The sequence below is a fragment of the Girardinichthys multiradiatus genome, chromosome 17, assembly GCF_021462225.1.
Source record: "Girardinichthys multiradiatus isolate DD_20200921_A chromosome 17, DD_fGirMul_XY1, whole genome shotgun sequence".
Taxonomy (NCBI): Eukaryota; Metazoa; Chordata; class Actinopteri; order Cyprinodontiformes; family Goodeidae; genus Girardinichthys; species Girardinichthys multiradiatus.
In genome coordinates, this window is record NC_061809.1 from 1,133,454 (window position 1) to 1,152,527 (window position 19,074).

At 40.0% G+C, this 19,074-nt stretch overlaps 1 protein-coding gene across 2 annotated transcripts in view; it reads right to left on the reverse strand.

Annotated features, from left to right (window-relative positions):
- Positions 1-17,804, reverse strand: part of ntf3 (neurotrophin 3) — a 50,226-nt gene extending 32,422 nt beyond the window's left edge. The window contains exon 1 of one of the 2 annotated variants that reach the window (XM_047389295.1): positions 17,656-17,804. In XM_047389295.1, coding sequence (XP_047245251.1) covers positions 17,656-17,673 — 18 coding nt within the window. In that variant the 5' untranslated portion in view covers positions 17,674-17,804. The remainder of the gene's footprint in view (positions 1-17,655) is intronic. The other variant, XM_047389296.1, reaches the window with a different exon arrangement.
- Between the last annotated feature and the right edge of the window lie 1,270 nt (positions 17,805-19,074).

Consider the following 19,074-nt stretch of genomic DNA (forward strand, 5'->3'; position numbering starts at 1 on the left):
AAACAAAATAAGACAAAGAGATCAGGGGAGCTAATCCTGCATCAAGCCTAATACAATCACTGAAGCAGGAATAGACTGTAGGGCTCAGCAGAGGCTTTGACTTGTGTGTGTTTAGCCATCCTGTACGCACACACCACTTTCAGACCTCGTAAATTGTAGTAAAAGCAAAGAACTCTAATAGTTTCAAAAAGCTCAACGATAATGTTTGACAGTTTAAGACTCAAATGATGGTAACCTGGAGTGCTTGGTCGAAATTTAATGCCACTTCTTGGGAAAACTAAACTCACATTAGGGGTTTTGCATTGTTTGGATAAGTCATTGATATTAACTGACAAAATTCGTCTCTGGGTACAGAGGTTTCTCATTGGCTTACAGTCACAAATACAGTCACTGCATCTCATGCAGTGGAACTAGGTCTATGTGAAGAGTAGGTCTAGTTTAAATGAAGGTTCTTCTACACTAAGATGACAATCAGAAGTCTGGAATGTCTGGAGCTTCGTCTGACATCTATCTCATATCATTTAGCATGTAGCATATGATGTCAAAACCAATCATTTTTGTTCATTTGCAGACAACTTGCTGTGTAGAACTGGCATTGGTTCAGAGAGAGAGAGATTTGTGGTTACATGTTCAGCAAATAACTGCTCAAGAAGAAAGGCAATGTCAAAAACACACCCAACATTTGCATTTCACATGCAATTTCTTCCTGTTTATCTTTCCCAACCAAGCAACACTTTTCACAAGGACATGATCCGACAGAGTGCAGTCTTCAAGTTTGTCATCTGAATAAGCTTAATTTGTAACATAAATATTAGCAGAAAGTTACCCATCAGCATCAGTTTTGTTCTTTTTTCCTTCTTTTGTTTTATAGACCATCTAACGTTAGAAGGCCCAGCAGGGTCTGTGGTCGCTAATGGTTCTTACCGATTTGCATAGCAGATCTGGGATGAGGTCGTACTCCAGCACTGACTAAGGAAGATTGTAGTCTTACGCACAGCACAATCTGTATTCTCTTGTGATCGTGATCTTACTAATCTCCAGAAAATCCTGCTGTCTTGTGTGCCAACTTGCAATAGGGGTTAATGGATGTGAGAGCAGGTCCATAAAATCAAACGGAACATGTTACAAACATAGACACTGAAAGCTAATCTGGAGATCCACACGTTTAGCAAACAACATCCATTGTTCTGTGATTTAACTTTTCCTACATTACTGTAATATTCTGTTAACAAACAGGTAATCAGATCTAAAACCAGTTTGCTTCAAGATCCAATAATTCACTTACATAGTGTGTCGAGTTCAGTAAGGATGACACACTGTGAGCAATTTTCCCTCCAGCAAAGGATGTACCAAATATCCTGAAACAAGTCAACAATCTAAATCGACAATAGCTGAGTTTCGAAAACAAAAATCATGGAGAGTTTTGACAAAAATGTCCTGATCTGATCCCAAGTATTCCGCCAGGGTCTCAATCAACACACTTTTGAATCCTGTTTGTGGTGCTGTCAGCAACACCCTTAGTGGGTCATGTAGCTGCATTTAGTGTACAAAATATTCTTAAATCTTGGTCTATTTTAGCAAGCCCTACTTGCAAAACTAGTCTATGCCATTCACATGAATTTATTCATCTAACAAATCCGGATGTTTTCTAATTAAGTTGTAATTCTGTTTAGTTATGATCCTTGTGAAATAAAGAATGTATTCGCCGCTGCAGCTTTCCTTCCTCATGTGACTTGCTCTTCATGCTATCCTAAAACAGCTGTTGGTGTAGGAGAGGGCTGCTTAGTGAGAATCTGAAACATTAGTCATTAAACTTTATGATGTTTAAAGCAAAGCATTCATTTATGAAGCTACACAGCAATTATTTTCTGTACATTTTGTTCATATTAACTGAATTATCGAGTCCTAACAAAATGGAAAGAAGCCATGCTAGCATTACCTCAGCACTTCATAATACTCCTCTGCATGAACACATCATCAGCAGGAGCAAGGCCTAATTTGGTTGAGGACTATAGCTGTATGTCCTGAGTCAGATATAAGTTAGATTAAGTACATGTATTATATGTTATATGTATTGGAGAAAAAACAAATCCTGACCATCACTAATCGTTAGCGTAAAAACATCCATATCTGAAATTGCCAAAATACAGTCATCTCCTTACTTAATGATCATGAATAACTTGCATGTATAAAAATTCAGATCACACCCAGGTTACCCAGATGTTATAAGATTTAAATCTATTGGTTTCTCTCTCTCTCTCACTACATGATATCCTTCCCACCTTTCTGGAGAGGGGCATCGTCCAAGCTTCTACTGCCAACATCTTGATGCCCACCTTCTACCGATGATCCACATGGCCCTGTCTTTCAGTGTTTAACCCTATTTTTCTCCTAGACATGGCTAGTGACTAAGCTTTTACTGTGACAAACTGGAAGGGCTCTCTATCATACTCTAAACTTGAAAACTGGCTCAGAGTTTATCTGTTTTTTCTTCCTAGATAAAACCACCAAAGGAGCTACATCCGTTAACATTTACTTTTACTTCCCATAGAAAGTACTCCTGGATCAGTGCTTCTTTGTTCTCTTTGTGTCTCTGCTCTGTTCTCTCAATCCTCCAGTCGGTTGTGGCAGATGGCCGCTCACACTGAGCCTGGTTCTGGTTCTGCTGGAGGTTTCTTCCTGTTAAAAGGGAGTTTTTCCTCTCCACTGTCGCTACATGCATGCTCAGTATGAGGGATTGCTGCAAAGTCAACGCCAGTGACTGTCCACTGTCTCTACATGCTCATCCAGGAGGAGTGAATGCTGCAAGTCACTGACTGGATACAATCTGCTGGGTTTCCTTAGATAGAAAAACGTTTTATCCAATTTAAATAAATAACTGAATCTGACTGAACTGTTCGATAGTCAGCATTAATTGTAATGTATGTACCTGACTTGAAATCTGTATGATTCGATTGTATTGACTTGGGAAGTGCCTTGAGACGACATGTGTGATGAATTGCCGCTATATAAATAAAACTGAATTGAATTGAATTGAATGATATAACAATATTCTCTAATCAGGTCAGAGATTACCATTTGATTTAGTCTACCATCTCAATCACTTCTCTCATCTCATTTAGCTGAGAGGCACACCTACACAGAGTGTACTTGGTGGAGTTGAAAAACAAATTAATGTCAGCACGGCAAATTACAACGGTAGAGCTTGTATTGTACAGTAGCTCTTTCTAAAAAGAAAACCACCCCCAATAGGCTCTCATTTTAGCTTTAAGCCTTACAGCAATTAATTAATCACTGGAAAACAGTGCTTACTACAACATAACAACGTTTGTACAATTACTTCAAACGTTATAATAAAATGTCATACAAGACAGCCTTGAGTGGCAAGAAAACTACATGCAACTGTGTAGTGCCACACCCTAAAAAGTTCCAGTGAAACAAACATATTACAAATGCTAATAAATACCACATGGCTATTGACATAGCTCCAGTCATCACACTGGAAATGAGAAGAATTTGGGTGAAGAGCGAGACTGTTGACAAGGACTCTTCTTTGCCCTTTTTGTTGTTAAAATAAGGTACAAACAGGAGAGAGTCGAAATAGGATCTGCTTTGGTCTCCAGTCCTTCAAAGAACTTAAACTAAAGAAAGGGAAGGAAAATCCAAGAACTGAACCATTTAACTAAGATTGATAGGAATTTCAAAAAAGCTGTTTGTAAGTTTGTTTTAATAGTGTATTTTTATACAGAATAAATCAATTACAATCAAATATTCCTCTCTAAACTAAAGAATGTAAATCATACCAAAATAAAAAGTTGAACCACAGATACTCATCTCACAAGAATCCAATTTGAAGGTTACCAACTTATTATTAGATTTAGCTCCTTGAAAATGTTTGAGCTTTAATGCTGTACTTACCCCCGGTCAACAAGTATGTTTCAGGACAGGAGATGCCTATTTCCACTGAAAGCAGTCCTTAACTATCAAGTGTCAAGATGTTATGCCTAAGTGTAACTCTATGCACATATAAGAAAAAGATGGACAACTTTGATTCAGTAATCAACGATTATTTTCATTCATAAATACAGATTAGAGTGAAAAAGCTTAAATTTAACCACAATGACAGGAAATTAGCATGCTTATGTTATTTAGTAATTACTTCCTGCTAAAAATGTATTTAGTTACTGCTCTTGCAGAAACCTCAGCAGACAGTTCAAGCTGTGAGGAAAGATTGCTCACTTGTTAGGAAAAGCTCTGAAACATCTCAGGTTTAAACTAACTTGTGATTAAAAACATTGTAAGTTGTCTCATGTAATATTAAGCAAATAAAAAAAATGTTCTTGTGTCAAAATGTCATTGACCGAATTCAAGCTTCATCAGTGTGTCATCCTCAGATGTATTGAAACACTGTTGAACATGCAAAGTTTATAGATCATAATTAAGTGTGACTGTGAAAAAATACTTATGTGAGTTTAAACCTTTCTAACTTCTTGTACCAGCAAGCTGTGCTGCAGTGCTAGTTTGTGCATAAACAGAAACAAGTGGAAATGTAGTTTCAGTTATGTTTTTTTTTATTTCACTGCACCTCTATAGCAGTTCTACAGTTACCCTAATGTAAGTTAGTAAACCATCATAACCCCAAGCCTGCTTAACAGCCATCATGCTGCAAAACCCAGAGTAATATTTTAATAACTCTTACTCACATATTCCGACATATTCCAGGTCAAGATTTCAACTTAAGGCCCTGTTCTTGTATTTCTGACCTGGAGCTTGAAACCATTACAGTTGAGTAAAGCAGCTGATGTATTTCAATCCCCACTTAAATCCTACCACCACACTGCCATTGCCAGAGCAACCTTGTCTGATGATATTTACAGGCGAAAATGTTGCACTAAACCTAGTCAAGATTAGCAGGACTAAGGGTCAACCCATTCCTATTGACTGGACATAAAAGTAACCAACAGAAGAGTCATGAAGGGTGCATTTGAGCGTAGCTTAATTTTCTTTGTTTCCTTTTTGATTGTCTTAGGCCATGAAGCCTAAGACGGGTAGACACCCTTGTTGCCCATAAAGAGCACCCCCACTGGTCCAGTGGTATAAATATTCAGCAAGAAAAAGCATCAAAATTCATTTTATATCAATATGCTTCATCATTTAAAGTTGGGTACATTTTCAGATTCAAAAAAGGCAAATAGCCTACCATGGAAATTGCTGGGCACCAACATTCTTTGAGTCCTTATTAACACTGCCTTTGGCAAGAATTACAGCTTGTAAACACAATTTATTCTCAGGCTTTTGCTTCTTGGTTTAAGAACGGTGAGGTTTTTATATCCGCAGAACCAGTTGGGGTTTTATTCACTTAATTTAAAGGTTTTTAATTTCGAGACTGTAATGGCTGTGGTAAACGTCTCTTCTTGCGCATTGTTTGGATTATCCTGAAATAACAGGATTGGCTGATAACCAGTAACCCTGCCACTGGTTCCAATCATTATAACTCCAAGCCTATTTAACAGCTACAGTCATTTAGATTTTTTACAACGCTACAGAAATCAGAGTAATATTGAAATAATTCAGTGTGTTCTGTTTACATACTAAGAATATTTGTTCTTCAATGGTCAACCTGGGGAACAAAAATCTAATACAGTGTGAAGCAGAATTAACTTCATGTACTGTAAAAATATAGGAATGATGAACCTTCCCAAAAATGAAAGCATACTTAGTAAGGAGATCTTCCATCAAGGCATTTTTAAATGACAGGAATTCTGAACTTCACCCAACTCCCAATATTGTATATATAGGAAAAGCACATTATGTTACTCTAACAATCTAGGTTTTACAAAAACAATTTGTGTTTTTACCCCTTATAATGACATTCCTACTGAAAAAGAGACTAAATTGGTTGCTAGAGCTTCCCCCTGTCATGTGACCTGTCCTGCCAACGGTGATAAAACAGCTTTCAGTGTAGACAGCTACTTAGAGAGCAGCTGAAACACTTAATGTTAAACTTTATGACATTCATAAAGTTTAATGTTAAACTTATAAAATATGGGGAAAAAATTACTTTAATCTGCACACAATTACTGAAACCCAATTAAAATATGTTCAGACCTGAATTATCAAAAGACAGTAAACATGCTAGTGTTAGCCTGTCACTTTTGCAAACTGCTTTGTATGAAAATACTGTTATTAGTTGCGAAACATGATCGCAGGGGTATCTTTTGATTTAGATACATGATTAGAAATAACTTTGGTTTTTAAAACATTATAGTTGCTTTCTCCTACTTAGCTAAACCTAGGTTGGAGCACAATACTACAGCTCTTCTGCAGAAACTCTGGGACAAAATGTCTGTGGCTGGCAAGAAAAATGGATAGGAGAGATTGCATCGTCCAGAACATCATTGGTGAATGAGTTATAATACTACTGTAGACCAGAGGTCCCTGGTTTTCTGTCCCGAGGACCAGCTGCTCAATCTGAAAATGTGAAATTGCCCAACCTAAAATAACTGATATAATGGCCAAAGGAATCCTGAATCATAATATTTAGAGATCTAAGACTTTGATGAGGAAATAAAGCTCTCACTTGTCAAAAAATTTGCATGTGAGAAGAATAAGACTCCTTAGCTAATTATCTAAAATAAATAGGCCACATGTTCCCAAGAACTGGGGAAAGCAAGGTCAATTCTTAGCAAACACTGATGAACCTGTGAAGCCTGATTACTTAATTTTACTTATAATAGACTTTTGACTGTACTGATGAGACTGAATTGAATAATCCCAGATCATTATTTAATTCGATATCAGAACGACAGACAGGAAGTTCCTGTCACATCATTTCCAGAATCCAACGTTGATTACGTTGATTAATGCCATTTAATTTTTTCTGTCCAGAGGAAATGCAGTAAGATCCTGGGAGTGAAGAATGGGAATCAGTAAGATATAAAAAAAAAATCCAGTTTGTCTATTTGTGTAATCTTTTTGAAATTGATGCTGCTGATTTTTTGATCATGTTTTTCAGTGGCTGCAACTTCTCGACCCAGTTCACAATAGGTAACTGTCACTGCAAACTTTTGTGTGGAAATCAAATATGGTGCAAAAATATAAAAATCATTGTAAGAGTTGTTGCTGAAAAGTCTTTAAAATATTGGTTTCAGAAAAATATTTAAACACAACCAATACTGCCATCTATTGACCTTCTGGTATAAACTCCTTGAGGCCCTTCAAGGCTGTCCTTGATATTTTAACTCATGTAAAGAGAGCAAAAGGAGATAAAAGGCAGGCATCCTGTGAGTGGTGACTGTCTGGGTATTTCTGTAAACAAATGTTAAAAACTTGTACTAGTCCACTGTATACACTGGAACTGCTAATAACGTAGGGAAACATTTGTACTTGGTGCCAATTTACCAAAGTCTGAACAGTCTACCAAACAACAATTGATATTGAGGGAAATTTGATTGCATTTTTATGAATTCTGTAGTGTTGCAAAAAGGTATGGGCGCCTTTACAGATTTCATCTTGTGTGTTTTTGTTTGTTTTGTTTTTTGGTTATCAATTGACAACATTTTGTTGGAAAGCTCAGAACAATTTCACTAGCCACACCCAGACCTGATTACTGTCAGACCTGTACATTTAGGAATTCACTTGGTGGGCTAAAGATCTGAAGACATTCAGAAAGAGAGGTTCTAGGCTTTGGGACTCCACCTAACCACAGAGAGAGCCATTATCAATATATGGGCCTTTTATACCAAACTGGTTTTGGTGCATAACTGGTACTAGTGCTTACTAAGCAACAGCTCTGTGTGTTTACGCCATCTGGGTCCAGAAAACTGGTGTTAATCTAGCACCAGTTTATTGCTTTACAAGAGGACCAGATCCCAATGAAAATGTTGCGAGTGTCATGTTTAGAACTAAGGAGATTAGTTGGATTTTGAAACTGTCTAATTGGAAACAAATAAAACAGTAAAAACACTGCCCTTCAACGATAAAAAAGGTTGGATTAGCATCAGGCAACCACAAGCTGACGACTCTCTTAATTTTAAAATCACCCATCACAGAATTTACATAGGTCAATTTGGGATACGTTCACTGCTGATTATTTTCCATTAAATCCATAAACTGAATTTTTATCTCTCAGTATGTGGTTTTTATTATATTACCCAATGCTCTTAATAAATCTTGCTTTAAAAGTTGCTTAACTCCTGGCTTCCAGCGCTGCTGGTGCTGATAAAAGATCAGCTGATCAGGATTGTGAAGCACTCACAAGCACTGTTTGTTGTTTAAAACAGAGTTAATAAATTATGCTAGTGATATTAGGGCATCTGTTTGCAAAGATAGTGGAATAAATGAGAGAATTTGCATGGGGAAACATTTATAATGACATGGCTAGGATTTGGCTCCGAGTTTGTAGCTAAGCAAAACAGTTTTTACTGAACCGGTTAAGAACTAGCTCTAGTACTGGCCCTCTTTAAGCTCTTGGTGGAAAAGCCTCAAATTGAGAACATTTGGATAAGTTTTCTCCTTTCCCAAGTGTGACTACTAAAGACTTCTGGGAAATGTTCTGTGGAGTGACAAGAGAACATGAAACTTTGTTGAAGGTGTGCATCTCCTTACATCTGGTTTAAAACTAACAGAAGATCAGAAGACCATCATACCAACAATCAAACATGTTGATGATAGTATGATGGTCTGGGCATATTTTACTGCTTCAGGACCCAGACGACTTCCTGTAATTGATGGAGCAATGAATGCTGCTCTCTCACAGAAAATCCTGAAGAAGAGCACCCGGCCATCGCTTCATGACCTCATGAGCACACCAGTAAGTCCATCTCTGAATGGCTGAAAAAAAGTAAATATAGGTTGTGGAGTGGCCTAGTTAAAGTCCAGGGTTAAATCTGGATTAGATGCTGTGAAATTATCTTAAACTATTCATTATTGAAAACCGTCTAAAGCAGCTGAATAAAACAATCCTGCAAAAACGGGTTGGTCAGAATTTCTCCACAGTGATGATGTGTAATGTGTGATGGCAGCTCTTGCCGCCAAGAGTGGTACAGCAGAATTAGGTTTAGGGAGTAATTTCTTTTTCACATAGAGCCAGGTTGGTTTGGATAGTTTTTCTCCTTTAATAAATAAAATCATAATTTGGAAACTACATTTTCTATTAATTGTCATTATCTTAGGGCTGCACGGTGGTGCAGTTGGTAGCACTATTGCCTGGCAGCAAGAAGGTCCTGTGTTCGATTTCCGGCCGGGGGTCTTTCTGCATGGAGTTTGCATGTTCTACCTGTGCATGCGTGGGTTCTTACTGGGTACTCCAACTTCCTCCCACAGTCCAAAGACATGCCTGTTACGTTAATTGGTCTCTCTAAATTGCCCATAGGTGTGAATGAGTGTGTGCGTGGTTGTTTGTGCGTTGCCCTGCAATGGACTGGCAACCTGTCCAGTGTGTACCTCGTCTCTCGTCCATAGACTGCTGGAGATAGGCACCAGCTTCCCCTTGACCCACTATGGAATAAGCGGTAGAAAATGAATGACTGACTGTCATTATCTTTAATTTTAAAACTTGTTTAAAGATCTGAAAGAAAGAGAGACAAAAACAAAAAACTGAAAAACTCTGAAAAGGGGTACATACGTTTTTACAGAACTGTATATCTTATTTAATTTTAAGCATCACCAAAATGGCGACCAAAACCAGATAACCAAAATAAGTTCCGTTTTTGTAGTGAAAAAAACGCTCTTTTCTATCAGCAGGGTTAGTTTTTAGGGCTGTTTTGGTCCAAGGTAAAGATTAAATGTCTGGATTAGTATTTTGATAGCATTAAGGTTCAAATAAGGTGACAAATGTAGGGGATTGGATTTTTGCAAGATGATGTTTAAAGCAGCAGGTTTCACCCTCGGGTCATCTGAATATCTGCCAGCTCAAATATCAAAGGTGGCCACATCAGTCCATGCATGTGTCACTCCGAGGTGTCTCTTTCAGAGGAGATAATAAGGTGGATCTTCCTAGTGTGCCCATCTGAGTCCATCTGCAGTCTGTTAGCACGGTAGTTCAACTTAACCTTAAATACGGCATGATAGGTCTTACTGCTGTGAGGGGTCACCTGGGTGAGAAATACATGGAAACCCAGCAGGGTTTTTCAGCTTATTTTTGGAGATAAAGGGGAAAGAAAGTTAAATCTCTGCCCCAAAACAACACTTTCAGATTGTGTCTTGGGTAGTTTTTAGATTGACTAAGAAACACAGCATGGATATATAATTCTTTGCAAATGTAGGTCAGCCATTAGCTACAGAGTTACATTTAAAGAAAGATGAGATGTTGCAAACAAATGTTTCCTGGAATTTTTGAAAGATTTCTTGGATTTATTTTGATTGTTTTTTTTACATATACATGTACCGTGCCCTGACAAAACCATGTTCAGATTAAAAGTCGTGATTGGAATTTTTTTATGAGGTACCAATTGGGCTTTCCAGTATGGATCCACAATGTTACTCTTGGTTGTTTCCTTTTGTTAGGCCATAACAAGACAGGTTTACATCAATATTATATATATGCTAGGAGTCTGCATATGCATGGGGTTATGTTTAAATTTATGCCAGAGAGTCAAGAGTCTTCCTTTTTAACGTGGAAACACACAGAAGACAACAAGCTGGAAGAGAGAGGTCACGTGTATACAGAGTCAGAAAAATTGGAAGGTAAAGATCCAGACGATAGATTTAAGGAAGATGGAGATTGCTGGGACAGGGACAATGCTTACCAGGTCGATACAGACAGAATGAGGACAGCTGAGCAGCCATATGAGCAATATACCAGGAAGCCTCACCTTTAAACCTCAAGTTCCCTATCTGTTTTGTCCCTGGGAGTTGTAGGAAGTGTAAGAACAAGACAAGCAGGGAGGCTTTTGCTCATTACAAACCTGAGGATTTAGAATTATTCACATAAAGGGAAAGTGTAAAGTTTATGGGAAAGAAAGTCCAGAGTTGCTGCATCTAACTGCCTGTAACGTGTCATCACACTTCCACTGAACACAGAGATCCATCTAATCCACATCCTTGCGGTATGTTTTGCTCTAACTAGTCATAAGAATGTGCAGCACATAAACACTCTGCTAAATGTGTAAACCATCTCGTTGCAGCCGGGACTGTAGACTGCAAGCATATCTGATTGGAGGAACAGCAAACACCAAGAGAAGTATTGAGAATATCAACAATACCGAGAAAACATAAAAGATCGGGTCAGAAAACTTATGTAACCTGCTACAAACAGCTCCATCCTAATTTAGGTACTTGACCCGGGACCATATTAACACAAATCTTAATATTGTAAAATACTTGAGCCCTACTTGACTTTATTGTCAAAACCCTTTGAAAAAGCAATGACAACGGACAAGAAACATTGCTTTTAGAGTTGTAGAGAGATGGGTGAAGGACTGCTGCTCTTTCAGAAGACAATGTTTCCTCACAGGATTTGTTTAGACTCGTACTCGTACTCGTCGTCTTCCGCTTATCCGGGACCGGGTCGCGGGGGCAGCAGACTCAGCAGAGATACCCAGACGTCCCTCTCCCCAGACACCTCCTCCAGCTCCTCCAGGTGGAGCCCAAGGCGTTCCCAGGCCAGCCGAGAGACATAGTCCCTCCAGCATGTCCTGGATCGTCCCCTGGGCCTCCTCCCGGTGGGACGTGCCAGGAACACCTCCCGAGGAAGGCGTCCAGGAGGCATCCGGTATAGATGCCCGAGCCACCTCAACTGGCTCCTCTCGATGTGGAGGAGCAGCGGCTCTACTCCGAGCTCCTCCCGGATGGCCAAGCTCCTCACCCTATCTCTAAGGGAGTGCCCGGCCACCCTACGGAGGAAGCTCATTTCAGCCGCTTGTATCCGGGATCTCGTTCTTTCGGTCATGACCCAAAGTTCATGGCCATAGGTGAGGGTAGGAACGTAGACCGACCGGTAAATTGAGAGCTTTGCTTTTCGGCTTAGCTCTCTCTTCACCACAATGGACCGGCACAGCATCCTCATTACTGCGGCAGCCGCACCGATCCGTCTGTCGATCTCCCGCTCAATTCTTCCCTCACTCGTGAACAAGACCCCGAGATACTTGAACTCCTCCACTTGAGGCAGGAACTCCCCTCCAACCTGAAGAGGACAAGCCACCCTTTTCCGGTCGAGAACCATGGCCTCGGACCTGGAGGAGCTGATCTTCATCCCAGCCACTTCACACTCAGCTGCGAACCGCCACAGCGCATGCTGTAGGTCATGGCTAGAGGGGACCAGCAGGACATCTGCAAGAAGAAGAGACGAAATCCACTGGTCCCCAAACCAGACCCCCTCCGGCCCTTGGCTGCGTCTAGAAATCCCTTCCATAAATGTTATGAACAGGACCGGTGACAAACTTTGGCACATAATATAATCTGTCTTCTGGCCACCTCTATCCATGTCCTTTCATGAATATTTTTCCTTTGTTAGTGAATGCTAAATATATTTTGTTAAATAGCTGTATGCAGGTCACATTTTTCATTTTGTAGTGTTACAAATGGGAAGGTCATTGTTACAAACCACAACCTGCCACAGTCTTCAGAGTAACACCCCTAGACTTTAATGTAAATACTCATTTAAAAAAAGTTAAGGTACCGACCACTCACAAATTCAACAGAACAGTATCGTTAGATATACAGAAATATCATCAGCAAAGACACGTTTTCTAACAACAAACCCCGAAGACAACCTATGAAATGAGAAGAAAAGTAGACCCAGAATGAACCTTAGCAGGTTATAGTATAGTATAATTTGTAAGTGGTGAATACAATTCATATACTAAGCATAATTTGTGAAATATACATGTATACACTGAGCTATTATGCTAATACCGACAACACGTTCGAATTGTGACAACAGGATGTCATGAGCCACAGTATCAAAGGCTTAGACATGTCTAAAGCCAATAGTGCAACAAAAATCCTTTATAGCACTATTTTGTTAAAAAAAAAAAAAAACCTTTAACAGGTTAAACATTTGTATAGTTTTTAACCCGCTAGTGTAAAATATATATATATGCCAAGCATGGCTCCAGGTCAGTTTGCCCCTCAACAATTCGTACCCCTTTTTAATCATTGCGTACTTGTTGTTTATTTGTAATAGTAGTTAAGTATTTCCACAAATTATAGAGTAATTCCTAAATATTTGCAAATTTCACATAGAATTAAACATAATATTGTCAGACAACTTTGCATTATGCTCTTCTCCCAATTGTTTGGATTCATATCCATGTTTTGCCAGCTGATTCTAATGAAATGTGATTACTCTAGATCCCAATTTGAAACTGACACATGGTCAGTCCAAAATGTCCTACAGTGGATGTCATCATTTTGTACTCGTAAAGTCGGACAGAAAACAAAAACTGCTAAAAGTACGACATGGTGAAGGGACAAAATGACTAGGTCCCATCATGATTCAATTTAAACTACATTTTATATTGTTTAAAAGCACTAACCCACACAACTTAAACTGTTTTAAATTTTTATTTACTTGAAGATATTTGACAGATTCTTTCAGAGGACTCACATGGTAATCAAGCAGGAACACATAGGATGTGCGGCTGGTGGATGAATAGATGGATGGACTGAATTCAGCCCATTTCCATTACATGCAGTAGTCCTACACTGAAACATTCCTTCAACCAGATCAATCTTTTCTCATCTGAGTAAACTGGATATGAACTTATGCAGCTATCCAGCTATATTTCAGTATCCAATTAAAACCTCACTAGCTATAAATCACTTGAATCATGTACATCAGGGTAACATTCTTTGAAGCTGGGACTTCAGAGCACTTGCCCCAATTAGTCTTTTAAGCTAATGCGTAAATGGGATTTCCCCCTTATTGAGGCAAAAATCCTTGAAAGAGATTTGATTTTCTTGATCAGTGATCAAGTTAACTAGTTTCCCTTTTTAGAGAAATGTTCATTTAAATTTCTGGAAATTGAGTAAAGCCATCTCTCAAGTAAATTACACTCATTGGTTTGACATTAGTAAAGGTGAAAAACAAAGGTAATACATTACATACTAACCCAGCCACTTTTGGAAGTGTAACTGGAACATCTGTTGAAATAATACTTTTGATCCACTAAGACCGCCCTGTTCTCTGGCTGAACCAAGCTCAGGAATATGAAAGGAGTTTGGTCACATGGTCACATTTTCTCAGGCACCTTTCTACCAGCATCACTGTGGCAAAGGTACATGCATCTTCAAAGCCCAATCACAAGCACACAATAATATATCCATTACTATATGTTTGAAGTTTAGTGTCTGGGATCATTTCTTTTCAGAATGGGTTTGTACTGTTCTTAATCTTTCACCTTTTACTTCCTGGCACAGCCAGCACAATCAGTTTGAAGGTAACACATTTTCTTAGATTGTCTGAAGGATTTACAGCAGCAAATTGGAGATACAGAGCCTTGCTAAAGTATCCACACCTCTTGAACAGGTTCACATTTGGTCAGGTTGCAACCAGAAACCTCTGTACATTTTATTTGGATAGCATAATTGTGAAGTAGAAGGATAATGACAGTTTTCTTAATTTTTAAAAAACAAAAATGTGGCATGCACTTATATTTAGTTCCATTTACTATGATACTCTGATACCTCCCACTCCAATACAAACAGCTGCTTTCATAAATGTGGTCCACCCAAGGCAGGAACATTAGTGAACAAACAGCTTCATAAAGACCAAGGAACAGAACACACAGGCCAAGGGGAAAGTTTAAAACAAGATTTCAAGTAAAAATAATTTCCTAAGCTTTGAACATGTCACATATTGTTGTTCAGTCCATCATCAGAAAAGGAAGGATCACAACTTCAAACCTAACAAGACCATATTGTTCACCTAAACGGACAGGCCAGGCAAGGAGAGCATTAATCACAGAAGTAGCCACAAGGCCCTTGGTAACCCTGGAGGAGTGCACATATCCACAGCTCAGGTAGGATAATCCATCAACAGGACAATTATTGCATCATGGAAATGAAGCAACTGTTGGAAGACAGCAACGAGCAGTCCTCTTTAACGTTCGCTATTCATGGTCAACATGTGGAAGAAGGGGTTCTGGTCAGACGAGACCAAAATTCAAAATTTTGGTCCACATTTAAAAGGCTGCGTGAAACATAAAACGAACACTGCACCCTGAACACAACATCCTCTTGCTGACACTAATGGCTGGTTCACACAGCAAGATTTTAAAATTGTTTGTTCATTTTCAAAACCTGAGAGATCCCACACATGACAATAAAAAACTCTTACATATAACAGGTTTGTTCCTACAGTTTGTGGTGTCCTGCAACACAGCAAACACAACACACCACACACAAACAGATTTCACTCACTTAAGTTCTGATGTCAGACGGGAAATCTCACAAACCCTCTTGAGATTCAGAATAATTCCCCTCTGTGTTTCCGCACCTCGCTTTCTAAAGGGCTACACGTTTGTCCTTGGGGAACACCCCACACGGTAGGATATCTGGCCAAAACAATGCAATATGTTAAATTTCCACGATTTGAGGTCGGTCCCGACATCCTTCCGAGCAGACTAAATCACTCTTACCACACCACACACTGCAGGAATATCTCATAAGATTATCTTAAGAGCCACCACAATGATCGGGGCATGTCGGAAAGGGACGATTGGGTCAAAAATCAGCATAGAAATCCTGCTCTGTGAACCAGGTATTAGAAGTGGCAGTATCAGGCTGTGGGAATCCTTTTCTTTTTTCCCATTCCTGCTAAAGAAAAGCATCCCCACAGCATGTAACTGCCTCCACCATGTGTCCCGAGATTATCCTTTTTCATCTTTCCTGTTCCTACTGAAGAACAGCATACAGTGGACACACTTCAGATTACAGTTGATGGAAAGATGGATGGAGCAGAAATGCTGAAAGAAAACCTGCTAGAGTCTGCCAAAAAATTGGAGAGGTTCATCTTCCAGCAGGAAAATGACCATAAACATACACACGGAGCTACAATGGAATCGTTCAAATCAAAACATATTTATGTTTTACAAAGACCCAGTCAACATCCAGACATATGCCAGAGTGTCAAGAGTCTTCCTTTTTAATGTGGAAACACACAGAAGACAACAAGCTGGAAGAGATAGGTCACATGTATACAGAGTCGGAAAAATTGGAAGGTAAAGATCCAGATAATAGGACAGCAAAAAAGTCACTCTCTCAGATTTGGTACTGATATACCTCAGTTTTGAGTCAGGGCTGAATACAACTGCTTGCTGCAGTTTTTAGATTTTATTCAATAAAAAAATTAAAGTCATGTGGGAAACTCACTAGGAAAAATGTATTTTGTGTTTGCCTATCGCATTAAAATGTAAATAAAACACAATGACGTCTGTTTGTACCGTACTCCATGCGCTTCCTATTAGCTCCACCTAAAATGTATTGAAAACGGAACTCTCCATTTTGTTTTCTTTCTGTTTTAAAAGCGGATCACCATGCAACCGGCTCACAAATTGCTGCAAAACACGCAGGTGAGCGCAGCTGGTGCTTCTCTCTCTTTCAGTGCCAAAGGGAAGCCATTACTGACTTCATGAAGTTACAGTCCTCCTTCCGTGCGTCCTCATTCGGCTCCAAGGTCGGATCCTTTATTCGAGGCCTCTGCAACAGCAGCAGGAAGGCATCCGGCAAAGGGCCCACAACGCCCACTCAGGCGCGCCATTACGCAAAGCGGGCATTGCACTGCAGTGGTAAACTTGATAAAACTCAGATTAATAAATTGTTTAACGTTCACAAAATTTACATACTTTGTGGTTCTTTGAGTGCGTCATATTGCACTTGCTCCAAAACAGTAAATTCCCCAGAGAAAGATCGGTCTCAGAGCCCGTTTACACTTTCTATGAGGGACTCTTTGCATTTACCAACAATTATGCACCCATGCAGTAGGAGCGGGTTATGCGCAAGGCAGCGGCGGTGGAGAGGAGGGTGAGGAGGGGAGAAATAACCACATTGAAGACATAGCCTGCCTTTGTTTTGGGAGTCATCTGTTACATATCAGCTTTCACACCTACAAACCGCGCGCAGGGGCCACAATTGACGCGTGGGGAACCGAACGGCGCAGGCTGAACCGTATTCGTGCGCACTCAGCCAAATTTACTCCCCGCAGCAACAACCAGCACCCGCCTTATGACTTTGGCTTCTAAAACCAAATGGAGTCCCTGACATTCATGTGTGTGTGTGCGTCCGCCTAAGTATGTGTGTGGAAATACCCATCCCTTTTGTCTACACACAGCCAGAGAGGCGAGTAAAATGAGTGTGTCCATGCTGTCTTGCCTTGAGGCAGCGCACAATGCGCGTCTCACCTTATACTCTCTATAGTCTTCCTACCAGAATTCAAGAATAACCTGTATGAATTCGTGTTTTTGGGAATATCTCAAGGAAAAAACAATAGAAAGAAAATTTTAATATGATATCAGAGCCAAATCTAAACTCTACGAAACTTTTTCAGCCTGAAATCTCCAAATCTGATTGAACCCAGCTGACATTTTAAAAAGCGCTTCTTTGGAAACTTTTCAGAGTTCTGGCAGAATTAGGTTTATATTCTCTGTTTCAATTGGATCAAGTTCACAAATTTGCACACAGAAAAAGCACCACAATAAAAAAAAATGGTCCTACCGTAATAAAGGTAACCATAGCATCGGCGGGTTAGTATCCAACAGAGTCGACATGAATGTGATTAATTCTCATACAGAAGCTTTCGGCGAAAACTTCCTACTTTCTGAGGACTGCCGCCTGTCAATGCGCCACACTGGATCTGTGCGGGAGAGGAGAAGTCTCTCTCTCTCTTTCTCTCTCTCTCTCTCTCTCTCTCTCTTTCTCTCTCTTAAAAGACAGATGGCTTCTAGCACAAGACAGTCGTGCTTGCATGCAGCTCTGGCCGTTGTATCACTGGAGTGCCTGCTGACATGCATTAGGACACCGAATTACAAACATGTGTTTGAAGTGAGGAAGTGCGTGTCGGATGAACCCCAAAGTCACGCACGCACTCACGCAACCTTTTTTGATTCTCAAAGGTAAAAAGTTCAAAATTTTGTAACAAAATGCAATAAAAACACCTATCATTACTAATCTCTAACATAGCTAATACCTACAGAGGCGAGCCAAGATTGTTGGAGGTCATAAGCAGTAATTCCTCTGTGGGCCCACCCACAGTGGCTTGCAAAAGTATTCACACCCCAATACAAAGTAGTGCAACCACACTTTTCAGATTTCTATTTATAAAAAACTTCTAAGCTATGCGTTATTTTCAGTCCAGTTAACAATCCTGCGCTATTTTGTATTTTTCCGTCACAAAGAATCCTAATAAATATTGTGGTTTTAACATGACAAAATGTAAATAAATAAAATTTTTGGCATATGGCTGAATATCAAAGGTAACAGGATGGACGCTTTGACACACGATGGTGTTGGAAATCTCAAATTGTCATATTGAGCACAGTAAGTCAGCTCAGGAGCACAGTAAATAAGGCCTGGATAATGGTCAGTAGGCCTTGGAACACGGTCAGTCGGATCTGGAAACCAGTCAGTCGGACCTAGAACCTGGACCAAAAGCGGTCCACACTCTGACCCCTCTGGAACTTGTATCAGAAGTGATTCATCCTCGGACCCCTCTGGGACTTGGATTGGAGGCGGTCCTTCCTCAGACCCCTCTGGGACTTGGATCGGAGGCGATCCGTCCTCGGATCCCTCTGGGACTTGGATCGGAGGCGGTCCTTCCTCGGACCCCTCTGGGACTTGGATCGGAGGCGGTCCGTCCTCGGATCCCTCTGGGACTTCTGGGGACTTGGCTACGAACTGAGGCCCCGGAAACTCTGCAGCAGGCTGTGGTTCAAGGGACTCAGCAGCGGGCTGTGAGAAATTTTTCTTTAGGGTATCATGGCGATAGCACTCGATCACCTCCGTAGTCAATGGGCCTGGAAAACAATCTCCCCATTTTCCCAGCCAGTCCTTGAGTTGATTTAATATATCCAGAATCCACCAAGGAGAACCATTAGAATCGATCAGACATGATAAAAAGCCGGCAAGGATTCTACC